The sequence below is a fragment of the Hylobates moloch genome, unplaced genomic scaffold, assembly GCF_009828535.3.
Source record: "Hylobates moloch isolate HMO894 unplaced genomic scaffold, HMol_V3 SCAFFOLD_9, whole genome shotgun sequence".
NCBI lineage: Eukaryota > Metazoa > Chordata > Mammalia > Primates > Hylobatidae > Hylobates > Hylobates moloch.
In genome coordinates, this window is record NW_026652284.1 from 10490693 (window position 1) to 10505174 (window position 14482).

General features: G+C 44.2%; 1 protein-coding gene across 4 annotated transcripts; it reads left to right on the forward strand.

The window, feature by feature from the left end:
- Positions 1 to 313: 313 nt before the first annotated feature.
- On the forward strand, positions 314 to 13772 carry TARDBP (TAR DNA binding protein). 4 transcript variants are annotated; one of them, XR_009214911.1, is made up of 7 exons: positions 314 to 475; positions 1438 to 1687; positions 4562 to 4725; positions 6698 to 6838; positions 8414 to 8584; positions 10399 to 12611; positions 13391 to 13772. XR_009214911.1 is itself a non-coding variant. In XM_032758900.2 (6 exons), the coding sequence occupies exons 2-6, from the start codon at positions 1450 to 1452 to the stop codon at positions 10927 to 10929; spliced, it is 1245 nt and encodes a 414-aa protein (XP_032614791.1). In that variant the 5' UTR covers positions 314 to 475; positions 1438 to 1449; the 3' UTR covers positions 10930 to 13772. The 4 variants fall into 4 exon arrangements, 1 of the variants encoding a protein (XP_032614791.1); XR_004370840.2 differs by having other exon boundaries at positions 10399 to 11604; positions 12339 to 13772; XR_004370841.2 differs by having other exon boundaries at positions 10399 to 11604.
- Positions 13773 to 14482: the final 710 nt, after the last annotated feature.

The window sequence follows — 14482 nt, forward strand, 5'->3', positions numbered from 1 at the left end:
CCCGAGCCCCGCCCCCTCCAGGCCCGGCCCCGCCCCGCCCCGCCCTCGCTGGCCGAGACTCTGCGCTACTCTCGCGCGCTTTGAAAATGCGCGAGCTCCGACCGAGACCTGGGCCGGCGGTTGGTCGGCCGAAACCATCTGCTACGTTACGTGGGGGAAGGTCAGCTCCTATACAGCCACACTTTTTTCAATCTTCAGCTTTTCAGGCCTATGTCCTGGTTTTATTTTAGCTTTCAGAGCTTATCTGTAGGCTCGAATTTCCAGGAGGCAGCCCGAGTCCCTGGGGAGAGGGTCATCGTGGCTCTCCTCGGCGCCTCCCACCTCTGGACAGGCAACCGGTGGGAGAGGACGCCGGTGGGCGGGGGGAGGAGGCGGCCCTAGCGCCATTTTGTGGGAGCGAAGCGGTGGCTGGGCTGTGCTTGTGTTCGTCGTTGCCTCGGTGTCCCTGTCGGGCTTCCCAGCAGCGGCCTAGCGGGTGAGTCGCGGAGCCTTCTCACTGAGGACGCCGTAGGTGCCTTGGCTCCCGCATTGGGGCGGCCCGAGGCGGACGCAGCGGCTTCGGCCCCTGCCCCGGGAAGTGAGCCGTGATACCGGGCCTAGTCCTGCCCGAGCGGGCTCGCGCGGGAGCGTCGTTAGGTCCTGGCACAAGGAGGCCGGTGGCGCCGAAACGGGGAGCCGGGCCCGCGGTGCCGCGCAGCCTGAGGCGGAGGTTGGCCCCGGACCCGGACAGTGCCGGAGCCTTCGGTACTTTGTACTTCGAGGGACACTGCCAGCTTGGGCCTGGTGCTCCTGCGCCCCACCCCGGGCCGCGCCGAGAAACTCCTCCCTCGGCTGGCACGCGCGGGCTTCTGGGAGGCTACGGATGGCACCGCCAGAACCTGTCGCTGCGGGCCTTGCGGCTCGGGCTCGCAGAGCCCCCGGAAGCCCCAAAATGAGGAACAGAGGGGAACTTTTCTCCTGTTCTTTACACCTGGTTCACTGCCCATATTCAGTCTTCAGGTTCAGCTGATGGATCGCTTGCTTAGGAAAATCGACTTGGACCCATCACGCCCATGCCTCAACCAGTTAGGCTCCTCCCCTACCTTCAGGATTACTTAACGACTAACCCGATTGTCATAAAATAGCTACTGTTTATTGTTCCCTTGCATACCCCAGCTTGTAACCAGCAAGCCACGTTGGACTCAGTTACAGTTTCAGTACCTGACGCATCATAAGCCTTCAGGGAAAGTTTTTTGAATGAATGAACTGGTGAGGCATCACGATAGGAAATCCACTACCCTTACCTTCACCTCGTCATTTTTCAGGGATATCCAATGCATATACGAATCCAGACAAGAATTTTTCTGGAAGTCAGGACACTAACATGGTTTGGGTATTATCATTATAAGGAAACAATTACTCTGACATGAATGTTGTTCATATGTCTCTTCCGTTTAGGAAAAGTAAAAGATGTCTGAATATATTCGGGTAACCGAAGATGAGAACGATGAGCCCATTGAAATACCATCGGAAGACGATGGGACGGTGCTGCTGTCCACGGTTACAGCCCAGTTTCCAGGGGCGTGTGGGCTTCGCTACAGGAATCCAGTGTCTCAGTGTATGAGAGGTGTCCGGCTGGTAGAAGGAATCCTGCATGCCCCAGATGCTGGCTGGGGAAATCTGGTGTATGTTGTCAACTATCCGAAAGGTTTGTTACCATTTGGTTTTTGTAATCATGCTGAGGTGTGTTCAGGTGTGTGTCTCATCCATGGATCTTAGCCTCTCTTGGTGGCAGAATGTCTCCTGAAACTTAAGTATTTCCTTGAACTTCACTGTTAGACAAGTTTGGAAGACCATGAGTCTAAATTTATGGAAACTGGGGATTGTAGATCATTTTAAAAGAGAAAACAATGTATTTAAAAAATATCTGAATAAGTTTTGCCAAGTTGATGATAAATTTAAGGAATTACTAAGAATGTTTTGCACTTAAATCATTGTTGTAAATAGATTCTTCTGAAGTGCTCCAGTGTTTGGATTTGATCATTGTCCTTTTGGTCTTACGTCATTCATTCAGCAAATCTGAGTTCATTTTTTCCCTTAAATGAACAAACAGTTGGAGTAGCCAAATCGTGAGTTAGTGCAGTTCCAATTACAATTTCGAGGTTCTGGTCTTATCCTTCTCTCTGCCTCTTATCAGTGATGTTCTAAATCTAAGAAAAGGAAGCATGAAGTTTAAGAAGTGTGCCAAGGAAATACCTAATTTCAGCATTTTGAAGTAGTGTGCTGTTAATAGTTGATTTGTCTGTGTGTTCCTTTTATTATAACTTGGTATTGCAAGAAAGTCCATCAAATTTGGTCAGTATGCAAGACCCTCTTTTACACGTCTAGAAAAACTTTAGGGCTAGACACGGTGGCTCACGCCTGTAATCTCAGCACTTTGGGAGGCCAAGGCAGGTGGATCACCTGAGATCAGGAGTTTGAGACCAGCCTGGCCAACGTGATGAAACCCCATCTCTATCAAAAACACAAAATAGCTGGATGTGGTGGTGGGTGCCTGTAATCCTAGCTACTCAGGAGGCTGAGGCAGGAGAATTGCTTCAGCCGGGAGGCGGAGGTTGCTGTGAGCAGAGATTGTGCTGTTGCACTCCAGCCTGGGCAACAAGAGCGAAACTCCGTCTCAAAACAAAAAAAAAGAAAACAAAACTTGGCGTGGTGGCGGGCGCCTGTAGTCGCAGCTACTCTGGAGGCTAAGGCAGGAGAATCGCTTCAACCTGGGAGGCAGAGATTACAGTGAGCTTAGGTCGCGCCACTGCACTCCAACCTGGGTGACAGAGCAAGACTTCGTCTCAAAAAAAAAAATTAATGTAAACTCGGGGTTTTTAGTATGCTGTTTCTTCAGCCAGTGTGTGTAGATTAATATTTACTCAAATTTAAAATGTCAGGCTGGGTGCGATGGCTTACACCTGTAATCCCGGCACTTTGGGAGGCTGAGACGAGCAGATCACCTGAAGTCCAAAGTTCAAGACCAGCTTGGCCAACATGGTGAAACCCCGTCTCTACTAAAAATACAAAAATTAGCCAGGCGTGGTGGTTCACACCTGTAGTCTCAGTTACTTGGGAGGCTGAGGCCGGAGAATTGCTTGAACCGGGTGGTGGAGATTGCAGTAAGCTGAGATCGTGCCACTGCTCTCCAGCGTGGACAGCAGAGCAAGACACCGTCTCAAAAAAAATTTAAAGTCATTGAATTTATCTCCCCAGGCCGGACACGGTGGCTCACACCTGTAATCCCAGCTACTCGGGAGGCTGAGGCAGGAGAATCACTTCAACCCGGGAGGCAGAGGTTGCAGTGAGGGGAGATCGCACCACCGCACTCCAGCCTGGGTGACAGAATGAGACTCCCGTCTAAAAAAAAAAAAAAAAAAATTATCTCCCTTTCTCTTCTAAATAACCTAAGGTTAAGGTTATTTGGGGGGTTTTGTTGTTGTTGTTGTTGTTCGTTTGTTTGTTTTTTTGAGACGGAGTCTTGCTCTGTTGCCCAGGCTGGAGTGCAGTGGCACGATCTTGGCTCACTGCAACCTCTGCCTCCCAGGTTCAAGCAATTCTCTGCCTCAGCCTCCTGAGTAGCTGGGATTACAGGTGCCTGTCACCACGCCCAGTTAATTTTTGTATTTTGGTTGATTGATAGATTGGTTGATTGATTTGAGACGAAGTCTCGCCCTTGTCGCCCAGGCTGGAGTACAGTGGCACGATCTTGGCCCACTGCAACCTCCGTCTCTTGGGTTCAAGCGATTCTCCTGCCTCAGCCTCCCAAGTAGCTGGGACTACAGTGCCACCACGCCCGGCTAATTTTTTTTGTATTTTTAGTATAGATGGCGTTTCACCGTCTTGGCCAGGCTGGTCTTGAACTCCTGACCTTGTGATCCACCTGCCTCAGACTCCCAAAGTGCTGGGATTACAGGTGTGAGCCACCGCGCCCAGCCGGTTATGTTTTTTTAAGTAAGCCAAACTTTTGGTTTCTTTTTCTCTTTTGAAATTAGAGATGGAGGCTCTTGCTCTGTTGCCCAGGCGTATTGCAGTGGCTATTCATAGGCACACTACAGCCTCAGACTCCTGGACTCAAGTCATCCTTCCTCCTCAGCCTCCTGAGTTGCTGGAACTTACAAGCATACACACCACTGTGCCTGGTTTTCTGTTTTATTACAAAAGTTGTGTATTTGTTGTTGAATGTTTAGGAAAGATAAAAGTTAAATCTTCGTCAGGAGATACAAGTTGCTGACATTTAAAGTCAAAGTGAAGTAGAATTATTTTTGTTAAACCTTTTGAGAGAGAGAGATTGTAATCTGGAAATACTACAAAAAACAAAATTGGAAATCACTGAATTTGCACCAGAAAAGCACCTCAGACACTAAACTTAAGCCTTTATTCTGTCCTCTAGAGCAAACATCACTTCTTGCCAAGTTTTCAGTGTCTTACTCTTCTTAAAGGAGTCTTCTTTTTGCTCTCATTTCTAGATGTAGGAGGTAGTGTTTTCAAAGAAGTGCTAAGTGAAGATTTCTAAAAGGTTTCTGCTCGTTTTATTTAGATAACAAAAGAAAAATGGATGAGACAGATGCTTCATCAGCAGTGAAAGTGAAAAGAGCAGTCCAGAAAACATCCGATTTAATAGTGTTGGGTCTCCCATGGAAAACAACTGAACAGGACCTGAAAGAGTATTTTAGTACCTTTGGAGAAGTTCTTATGGTTCAGGTAAACTTCGATTGCATCAAACAGTTTTTCTTTACCAGTGAGTGAGCATCTAGCATTTATTTATTGGTATAAATAGAGACGGGATATCACTGTGTTGCCTAGGTTCTGGTGTCGAACTCCTGGGCTCATACTGTCCTCCTGCCTCGACCCCAGTGTGCTGAGCCACCATGCCCAGCCACAATCTTGTTACTTTTTTTTTTTTGGACACCAAGTCTCACTTTGCTGCCCAGGCTGGAGTGCAGTGGCGCGATCTTGGCTCACTGCAACCTCCACCTCCCGGGTTTAAGCAATTTCTCCTGTCTCAGCCTCCTGTATCTGGGATTACAGGTGCACGCCATCATGCCTGGCTAATTTTGTATTTTTAGTAGAGACAGGGTTTCACCAGTTGGCCAAGCTGTTCTTGAACTCCTGACCTCAGGTGAGCCACCGCGCCCGGCCACATTCTTGTTATTTTAATGGCACTGTCCTTTCTGTTACACAGATGGTACTTCCAATATTTGTTATATTTATACACGTTTCTTTTACCCTATATTATTGCCTTAGATATTGTAAAATCCTATTGTTGCATGAAGGCTTAAGGGAAGTAGGTGACAATAGCTTTTCTTTATATATTACACTAATGGGAGATTTTTCCATTTCATTTAAAATTTGTAAACATTAAATTTAGTTTATCTTTGAATTCATTCTAAGACATTCTGTTAAAATCCTGTTGTGGTGGCTCATGCCTGTAATCTCAGCATTTTGGGAGGCTGAGGTGGGAGGGTTGCTTGAGGCCAGGAGTTCAAGGCCACCTTGGCAAACATATCCAGACTCAGTTTCTCTTTTTTCTTTTGAGATGAAGTCTTGCTCTGTCACCCAGGCTGGAGTGCAGTGGCGTGATCTCGGCTGACTGCAAGCTCCACTTCCCGGGTTCACGCCGTTCTCCTGCCTCAGCCTCCCAAGTAGCTGGGACTACAGGCGCCTGCCACCATGCCTGGCTAATTTTTTGTATTTTTAGTAGAGATGGGGTTTCACCGTGTTAGCCAGGATGGTCTCTATCTCCTGACCTCATGATCCGTCCGCCTCTGCCTCCCAAAGTGCTGGGATTACAGGCGTGAGCCACCATGCCTGGCCTCTCTTTTTTTTTCTTTTTGGAGACAGGGTCTGGCTCTGTCAGTCAGGCTGTAGAGTGCAGTGGTGCAATCTAGGCTCGCTGCAGCCTCCACCTCCTGGGTTCAAGCTATTCTTGTGCCTCAGCCTCCCAAGTAGCTGGGACTACAGGCGCATGCCACTACACCTGGATAATTTTTTTTTTTTTTTTTTTTAGACGGAGTCTTGCTCTGTTGCCCAGGCTGGAGTACAGTGGCACAATCTGAGCTCACTGCAACCTCCACCTCCCGGGTTCATGCCATTCTCCCGCCTCAGCCTCCCAAGTAGCTGGGACTACAGGCACCCGCCACCATGCCTGGCTAATTTTTTTTTTTATATATATTTTTAGTAGAGACGGGGTTTCACCTTGTTAGCCAGGATGATCTCAATCTCCCGACCTCGTGATCCACCTGCCTCGGCCTCCCAAAGTGCTGGGATTACCAGCGTGAGCCACCGTGCCTGGCCCATTTTTGTATTTTTTGTAGTGACAGGGTTTTGCTCTGTTGCCCAGGCTGGTCCTGAACTCCTGTGCTCAAGTGATCCACCCTCCTCAGCATCCCAAAGCGGTGGGAATACAGGTGTGAGCCACCGCGCCTGGCCCCATCTCTCTTTTTTTAAAAACTCAAAAACATTTCTGTTGTATAAGTGAGTTTTGCTCTATTGTTAACACAGTATGGATTCAATATTAACCTCCTTGTTTTTACTCTTAAGACTAACTTGGTTTAAGTTTTAAGCCACTGCATCCAGTTGAAACCATTCAAATTGTTTTTTAAGGAACTATGATTTGGGAATGGAGTGTGTGAGTATGTGCACTTTTAGAGTAAACTTAAATCATCCTTTGTAGGTCAAGAAAGATCTTAAGACTGGTCATTCAAAGGGATTTGGCTTTGTTCGTTTTACGGAATATGAAACACAGGTGAAAGTAATGTCACAGCGACATATGATAGATGGACGATGGTGTGACTGTAAACTTCCTAATTCTAAGGTACTTGCGTCTGTGCTTTGGGAATTTTTGCCAACAAACTTCCTTAGAGGATTGTAAGATAAAATGTTAAACACACTTAGAAAAGATAGTGGCAGGGTGTGTTCGTTAAATCCTTTTGTCTTGTTGAAATCATTGGCCCTTAATGCATGCTGAATATTTTATGCTTGTTTGAAATATTTAGTTTATTACTTCTCCAGACTAAACCTTTGTTCATTTTGTTCTTCCTTTTCTTTTTGCTGTGGATGGAAAAGAGAAAAGGTTATTTGTCAAGTTAATAGTTTCTTACATCGTTATATGTTAAAACATAAAAACAATCAGAATACATACATTAATCTTGTTATAAAGACCTAACTTTTTCCAAGCAAACAAATAACATTTGCTTATTTGGAACATCATCATCTTTGCCAAGAGATTGCTTATTTATTGATTTTCTCAAATCCAAACACAGTCATGCATCACATGGCAAAGTTGATCAGTCAGCAGCAGACCACGTGTACAGCAGTGGTCCCATAGGATTATAACACTGTTTTTTACTGTACCCTTTCTATGTTTAGATACACAAATAACATCATGTTACAGTCGCCTACAGTGTCGAGTACAGTAACTTGGAAGTTTGTGGCCTGGGAGCAATATGCTGTACCATCTAGCCTAGATGTGGGGTAGGCTATGCTATCTGGGTTTATATGATGTTTGCACAATGACTTTTTTTTTTCTTTTTTTTTTTGAGACAGAGTCACTCTGTCGTCTGGGCTGGAGTGCAGTGGTGCAATCTCAGCTCACTGTAAGCTCTGCCTCCCGGGTTCACGTCAGTCTTCTGCCTCAGCCTACCAAGTAGCTGGGACTACAGGTGCCCGCCAACATGCCTGACTAATTTTTTGTATTTTTAGTAGAGATGGGGTTTCACCGTGTTAGCCAGGATTGTCTTGATCTCCTGACCTCATGATCCACCCATCTCAGCCTCCCAAAGTGCTGGGATTACAAGTGTGAGCCACCCCGCCTGGCCTTTTTTTTTTTTTTTGAGATGGTGTTTAACTCTTGTTGCTCAGGCTAGAGTGCAATGGTGCAGTTTTGGCTCACTGCAACTCCTCTTCCCGGGTTCAAGTGATTCTCCTACCTCAGCCTTCCAAGATGCTGGGATTACAGGCGCCTGCCACCACACCCGGCTAATTTTTGTATTAGTAGAGGTGGGGTTTCACCATGTTGACCAGGCTGGTTTGAACTCCTGACCTCAGGTGATCCACCCACCTCGGCCTCTCAAAGTGCTGGGTTACAGGTGTCAGCCACCACGCCTGGCCATGATGATGAAATTGTGTAATGGCTCATGATGTATGTCTCAGAACATATGTCCATCATTATGTGATGCATGACTGTGTACTTTTGTTACTTAAAATGTTACTCTTCACTGAAGCCTTACAAGAAAAAGAAATGCTGATGGAAAAAATTAAGGGTATGTCTACTTTTTAATGATTCACTGCTATCCAAGGCAGAATGATTTTGTTATATCCCTTACCTTAATGCTTTTTGCATTGTTCATAACATATTTCTGAGTTTTTTTCTTCCTTTTGATTTGATCAGCAAAGCCAAGATGAGCCTTTGAGAAGCAGAAAAGTGTTTGTGGGGCGCTGTACAGAGGACATGACTGAGGATGAGCTGCGGGAGTTCTTCTCTCAGTACGGGGATGTGATGGATGTCTTCATCCCCAAGCCATTCAGGGCCTTTGCCTTTGTTACATTTGCAGATGATCAGGTATTTTTCTCCTTAACAATATGTCCCAGCCGGGCGTGATGGCTCATGCTTATAATCCCAGCACTTTGGGAGGCAGAGGCAGGCGGATCACGAGGTCAGGAGATCAAGACCATCTCGGTATGGTGGTGCACACCTGTGGTCCCAGCTACTCTGGAGCCTGAGGCAGGGGAATCGCTTGATCCCAGGAGGCAGAGGTGGCAGTGAACTGAGATCACGCCACTGCACTCCAGCCCAGTGACAGAGCGAGACTCTGTCTCAAAAAAAAAAATATGTCCCAGGTAATTAGGTAATTTCTCTTGAACATTGCCCATCCAGCTAATTGCTATTCTTAGCTAAGTTTTCTGACCTTGTAAGACGTAGGGCGTATGGGTCTAGATGTTTGTGATACCTGTATCTGATATCACAAATATAACATTTTTAAGAAATCTAAAAGGAAATACACCTTTAGATAATTTTCAGTATGTGGCATTTGGGATTTTTTATTTTATTTTATTTTTTTATTTTTTATTTATTTATTTATTTTTTTTTTTTTTGAGACGGAGTCTCGCTCTGTCGCCCAGGCTGGAGTGCAGTGGCGCAATCTCGGCTCACTGCAAGTGCCACCTCCCGGGTTCATGCCATTCTCCTGCCTCAGCCTCTCCGAGTAGCTGGGACTACAGGCGCCCGCCACCACGCCTGGCTAATTTTTTGTATTTTTAGTAGAGGCGGGGTTTCACCGTGGTCTCGATCTCCTGACCTCATGATCCGCCTGCCTCGGCCTCCCAAAGTGCTGGCATTACAAGCGTGAGCCACCGCGCCCGGCCTGGGAATGTTATATACCTTTTTTTTTTTTTTTTTTTTTTTTTGAGACGGAGTTTCGCTCTTGTTGCCCAGGCTGGAGTACAATGGCGCGATCTCGGCTTGCTGCAACCTCCACCTCACGGGTTCAAGCGATTCTCTTGCCTCAGCCTCCCGAGTAGCTGGGATTACAGGCGCCTGCCACCACGCCCAGCTAATTTTTTTGTACTTTTAGTAGAGACAGGGTTTCACCATGTTGGCCAGGCTGGTCTTGAACTCCTGACCTCAGGTGACCCGCCCATCTCAGCCTCCCAAAGTGCTAGGATTACAGGCATGAGCCACCACGCCTGGCCAGTTTTTTGTATCTTTAGTAGAGATGGGGTTTCACTGTTTTGGTCTGGCTGGTCTTGGACTCCTGACCTCAGGTGATCCACCCCCCTCAGCCTCCCAAAGTGCTGGGATTACAGGCGTGAGCCACTGCGCCTGCTCCCGGCCCTTTTTTTTTTTATTAGTATTTTGAGACAGGGTCTCACTCTGTTGCCCAGGCTGGTGGAACACAGTGGTGTAATCACAGCTCACTACACCCTAGAACTCCTGGGCTCAGCCTCCAGGGGGAGGATCCTCCAGCTTCAGCCTCCCAAGTAGCTAGGACAGATGCATGCCACTACACCCAGCTAATGTGGCTTTTTTGTGTTTTTTTTTTTGATAGAAGTGGGGTCTCCCTGTATTGTCCAGGCTGCCAGGACAGTCTTGAACTCTTGGCCTTACACAGTCCTCCCACCTTGGCCTCCCAAAGTGCTAGGATTACAGGCATGTGCCACCATGCCCAGCCTATGTCTTTTGAAAATCGACTGAAATATTACTGCTGCTGTTAATAAAACTAAGCTGTATTGGGGGTTTAAATGAAATGAGCATTCATTGCTTATTTTTCCTCTGGCTTTAGATAAATTAATGCTTGTAATCTAAGTTTTGTTGCTACTTTAAATGTATGAATCAATGGTTTAATCTTCTTTGTTTACATCCCTTATTTCTTATAGATTGCGCAGTCTCTTTGTGGAGAGGACTTGATCATTAAAGGAATCAGCGTTCATATATCCAATGCCGAACCTAAGCACAATAGCAATAGACAGTTAGAAAGAAGTGGAAGATTTGGTGGTAATCCAGGTGGCTTTGGGAATCAGGGTGGATTTGGTAATAGCAGAGGGGGTGGAGCTGGTTTGGGAAACAATCAAGGTAGTAATATGGGTGGTGGGATGAACTTTGGTGCGTTCAGCATTAATCCAGCCATGATGGCTGCCGCCCAGGCAGCACTACAGAGCAGTTGGGGTATGATGGGCATGTTAGCCAGTCAGCAGAACCAGTCAGGCCCATCGGGTAATAACCAAAGCCAAGGCAACATGCAGAGGGAGCCAAACCAGGCCTTCGGCTCTGGAAATAACTCTTATAGTGGTTCTAATTCTGGTGCAGCAATTGGTTGGGGATCAGCATCAAATGCAGGGTCAGGCAGTGGTTTTAATGGAGGCTTTGGCTCAAGCATGGATTCTAAGTCTTCTGGCTGGGGAATGTAGACAGTAGGGTTGTGGTTGGTTGGTATAGAATGGTGGGAATTCAAATTTTTCTAAACTCATGGTAAGTATATTGTAAAATACATATGTACTAAGAATTTTCAAAATTGTTTTGTTCAGTGTGGAGTATATTCAGCAGTATTTTTGACATTTTTCTTTAGAAAAAGGAAGAGCTAAAGGAATTTTATAAGTTTTGTTACATGAAAGGTTGAAATATTGAGTGGTTGAAAGTGAACTGCTGTTTGCCTGATTGGTAAACCAACACACTACAATTGATATCAAAAGGTTTCTCCTGTAATATTTTATCCCTGGACTTGTCAAGTGAATTCTTTGCATGTTCAAAACGGAAACCATTGATTAGAACTACATTCTTTACCCCTTGTTTTAATTTGAACCCCACCATATGGATTTTTTTCCTTAAAAAATCTCCTTTTAGGAGCTCATGGTGTCACAGTGTTTGGTTCTTTTGTTTTGTTTTTTAACACTTGTCTCCCCTCATGCAAAAGTACAATATGAAGCCTTCATTTAATCTCTGCAGTTCATCTCATTTCAAATGTTTATGGAAGAAGCACTTCATTGAAAGTAGTGCTGTAAATATTCTGCCATAGGAATACTTCTGTCTACATGCTTTCTCATTCAAGAATTCGTCATCACGCATCACAGGCCGCGTCTTTGACGGTGGGTGTCCCATTTTTATCCGCTACTCTTTATTTCATGGAGTCGTATCAACGCTATGAACGCAAGGCTGTGATATGGAACCAGAAGGCTGTCTGAACTTTTGAAACCTTGTGTGGGATTGATGGTGGTGCCGAGGCATGAAAGGCTAGTATGAGCGAGAAAAGGAGAGAGCGCGTGCAGAGACTTGGTGGTGCATAATGGATATTTTTTAACTTGGCGAGATGTGTCTCTCAATCCTGTGGCTTTGGTGAGAGAGTGTGCAGAGAGCAATGATAGCAAATAATGTACGAATGTTTTTTGCATTCAAAGGACATCCACATCTGTTGGAAGACTTTTAAGTGAGTTTTTGTTCTTAGATAACCCACATTAGTTGAATGTGTTAAGTGAAATGATACTTGTACTCCCCCTACCCCTTTGTCAACTGCTGTGAATGCTGTATGGTGTGTGTTCTCTTCTGTTACTGATATGTAAGTGTGGCAATGTGAACTGAAGCTGATGGGCTGAGAACATGGACTGAGCTTGTGGTGTGCTTTGCAGGAGGACTTGAAGCAGAGTTCACCAGTGAGCTCAGGTGTCTCAAAGAAGGGTGGAAGTTCTAATGTCTGTTAGCTACCCATAAGAATGCTGTTTGCTGCAGTTCTGTGTCCTGTGCTTGGATGCTTTTTATAAGAGTTGTCATTGTTGGAAATTCTTAAATAAAACTGATTTAAATAATATGTGTCTTTGTTTTGCAGCCCTGAATGCAAAGAATTCATAGCAGTTAATTCCCCTTTTTTGACCCTTTTGAGATGGAACTTTCATAAAGTTTCTTGGCAATAGTTTATTTTGCTTCAAATAAACTTATTTGAAAAGTTGTCTCAAGTCAAATGGATTCATCACCTGTCATGCATTGACACCTGATACCCAGACTTAATTGGTATTTGTTCTTGCATTGGCCAAAGTGAAAAAATTTTTTTTTTCTTTTGAAATCTAGTTTTGAATAAGTCTGGGTGACCGCACCTAAAATGGTAAGCAGTACCCTCCGGCTTTTTCTTAGTGCCTCTGTGCATTTGGGTGATGTTCTATTTACATGGCCTGTATAAATCTCCATTGGGAAGTCATGCCTTCTAAAAAGATTCTTATCTGGGGGAGTGGGAAAAATGTTGATTATTTTCTAATGCTTTGTAGCAAAGCATATCAATTGAAAAGGGAATATCAGCACCTTCCTAGTTTGGGATTTGAAAAGTGGAATTAATTGCAGTAGGGATAAAGTAGAAGAAACCACAAATTATCTTGTGCCTGAAATCCATTAAGAGGCCTGATAGCTTTAAGAATTAGGGTGGGTTGTCTGTCTGGAAGTGTTAAGTGGAATGGGCTTTGTCCTCCAGGAGGTGGGGGAATGTGGTAACATTTTGAATAAAGTTGAATAAAATCGCTTACAAAACTCAGACTCTCACAATGCATTGTTAAGTATGTAAAAGCAATAACATTGATTCTCTGTTGTACTTTTTTGTAACTAATTCTGTGAGAGTTGAGCTCATTTTCTAGTTGGACGAATGTGACATTTGTGTTGGTAGTTTACCTAATGCCCTTACCTAATTAGATTATGATAAATAGGTTTGTCATTTTGCAAGTTACATGTTTTAAACATTTATAAATGAAGTCATCCTTTAGACTTGTAATCGCCACGTTGTTTCATTATTCAGTTTCCTCTGTAAAGGGATCTTGAGTTGTTTAAATTTTTTTTTTTCTGCATCTAAATCTGCATGATTTCCAAACCCTGTACCATCTGAATTTTGCATTTTAGCACTTGCACTATTACTCAGCAGCAGTAACATGGTAACACTTAAAATGGTTCTCGGGGACCTCCAAAGACTAAACTGACAAGCCTTCAAGGAGCCCAGGGGTAAGTTAACTTGTCAACGGCATGGTTTAATCCCTTCTTTACACTTGTGTAAATTTCAGTTACTGGTCATAGAAGGCTTTCACTGTTGAGTAGCCTTTTATTAACATGTTTATGGTACTGCATAGATACGGGTATTTATTTTACCCTAAAAAGATTTTGAAGTTTAAAAGTACTTAAACTATTTGGCAAAGATTTGTTTTTAAAAATCTATTTGGTCATCTAAATGCATTCATTCTAAAAAATTTTTTGAACCAGTTAAATAAAATTTTTTTTTGACACCACAGTTTAGTGTCTGGAGTCTTACTGGAAAAACACGATTTCTTTTTATATGTGATATACAGATGCTGGAAAGTTACCTTTAAAAATTGAGTCTCAAGAAGTTGTACTTTATATGCACAAGAGAAATGAAGCCAAGACTCACAGTAAGCTTTTACATGGAATGGTAACTTTTAGTTAGACTGAAAAACTTGAATGTTAGCTATTAAAACCTTTTAGGAGGGAATAGCCAGCTAAAATCAAATGAGATTTTTAAGGTTAAATCAGCACTTAAGTTGTGTCCTTAGTAGGAAAAAGTAGGAAGTTAACTACTCCGTAATCCAAGAGATAATGTGTAATAGTAAGAATGATTTTGTTGTTGTTGAGTACGAGCAAAGTAGCCCCTAAGTGTGTCTTAGGGTTCTGTACTTGACTCAACTATTGTGTGATCTGTGCTTTTGTTAGGCATCACTGTGCCCAAGTATTTCATGTTCATTGTAAAGAGGAAAAACACAGATTTATCTATAATGTCACCACTTATTTCTAATGCCATTTTTCATCTTGTGGAAATGCCACGTTTTGATTCAGTCTTCTGAATTTGAATATTATTCAGGTTATTTCCAATTGCTAGGAATATCCTTACTGCTAAAATAAATTCTTAGCATTGGAATTGCTAGGTCAAAGATTATGCATGCTTTTTAAGGACTTTTGAAATGTATTGCCAATCTATGGCCTGCC

Bases quoted from the DNA above. Each gene is read 5' to 3' on its own strand.
- TARDBP (XM_032758900.2), top strand. From the start codon at position 1,450: ATGTCTGAATATATTCGGGTAACCGAAGATGAGAACGATGAGCCCATT. The intron at 6,839-8,413 runs GTACTTGCGTCT...TGATTTGATCAG, and splicing joins GTAAACTTCCTAATTCTAAG to CAAAGCCAAGATGAGCCTTT. The intron at 8,585-10,398 runs GTATTTTTCTCC...TATTTCTTATAG, and splicing joins TTACATTTGCAGATGATCAG to ATTGCGCAGTCTCTTTGTGG.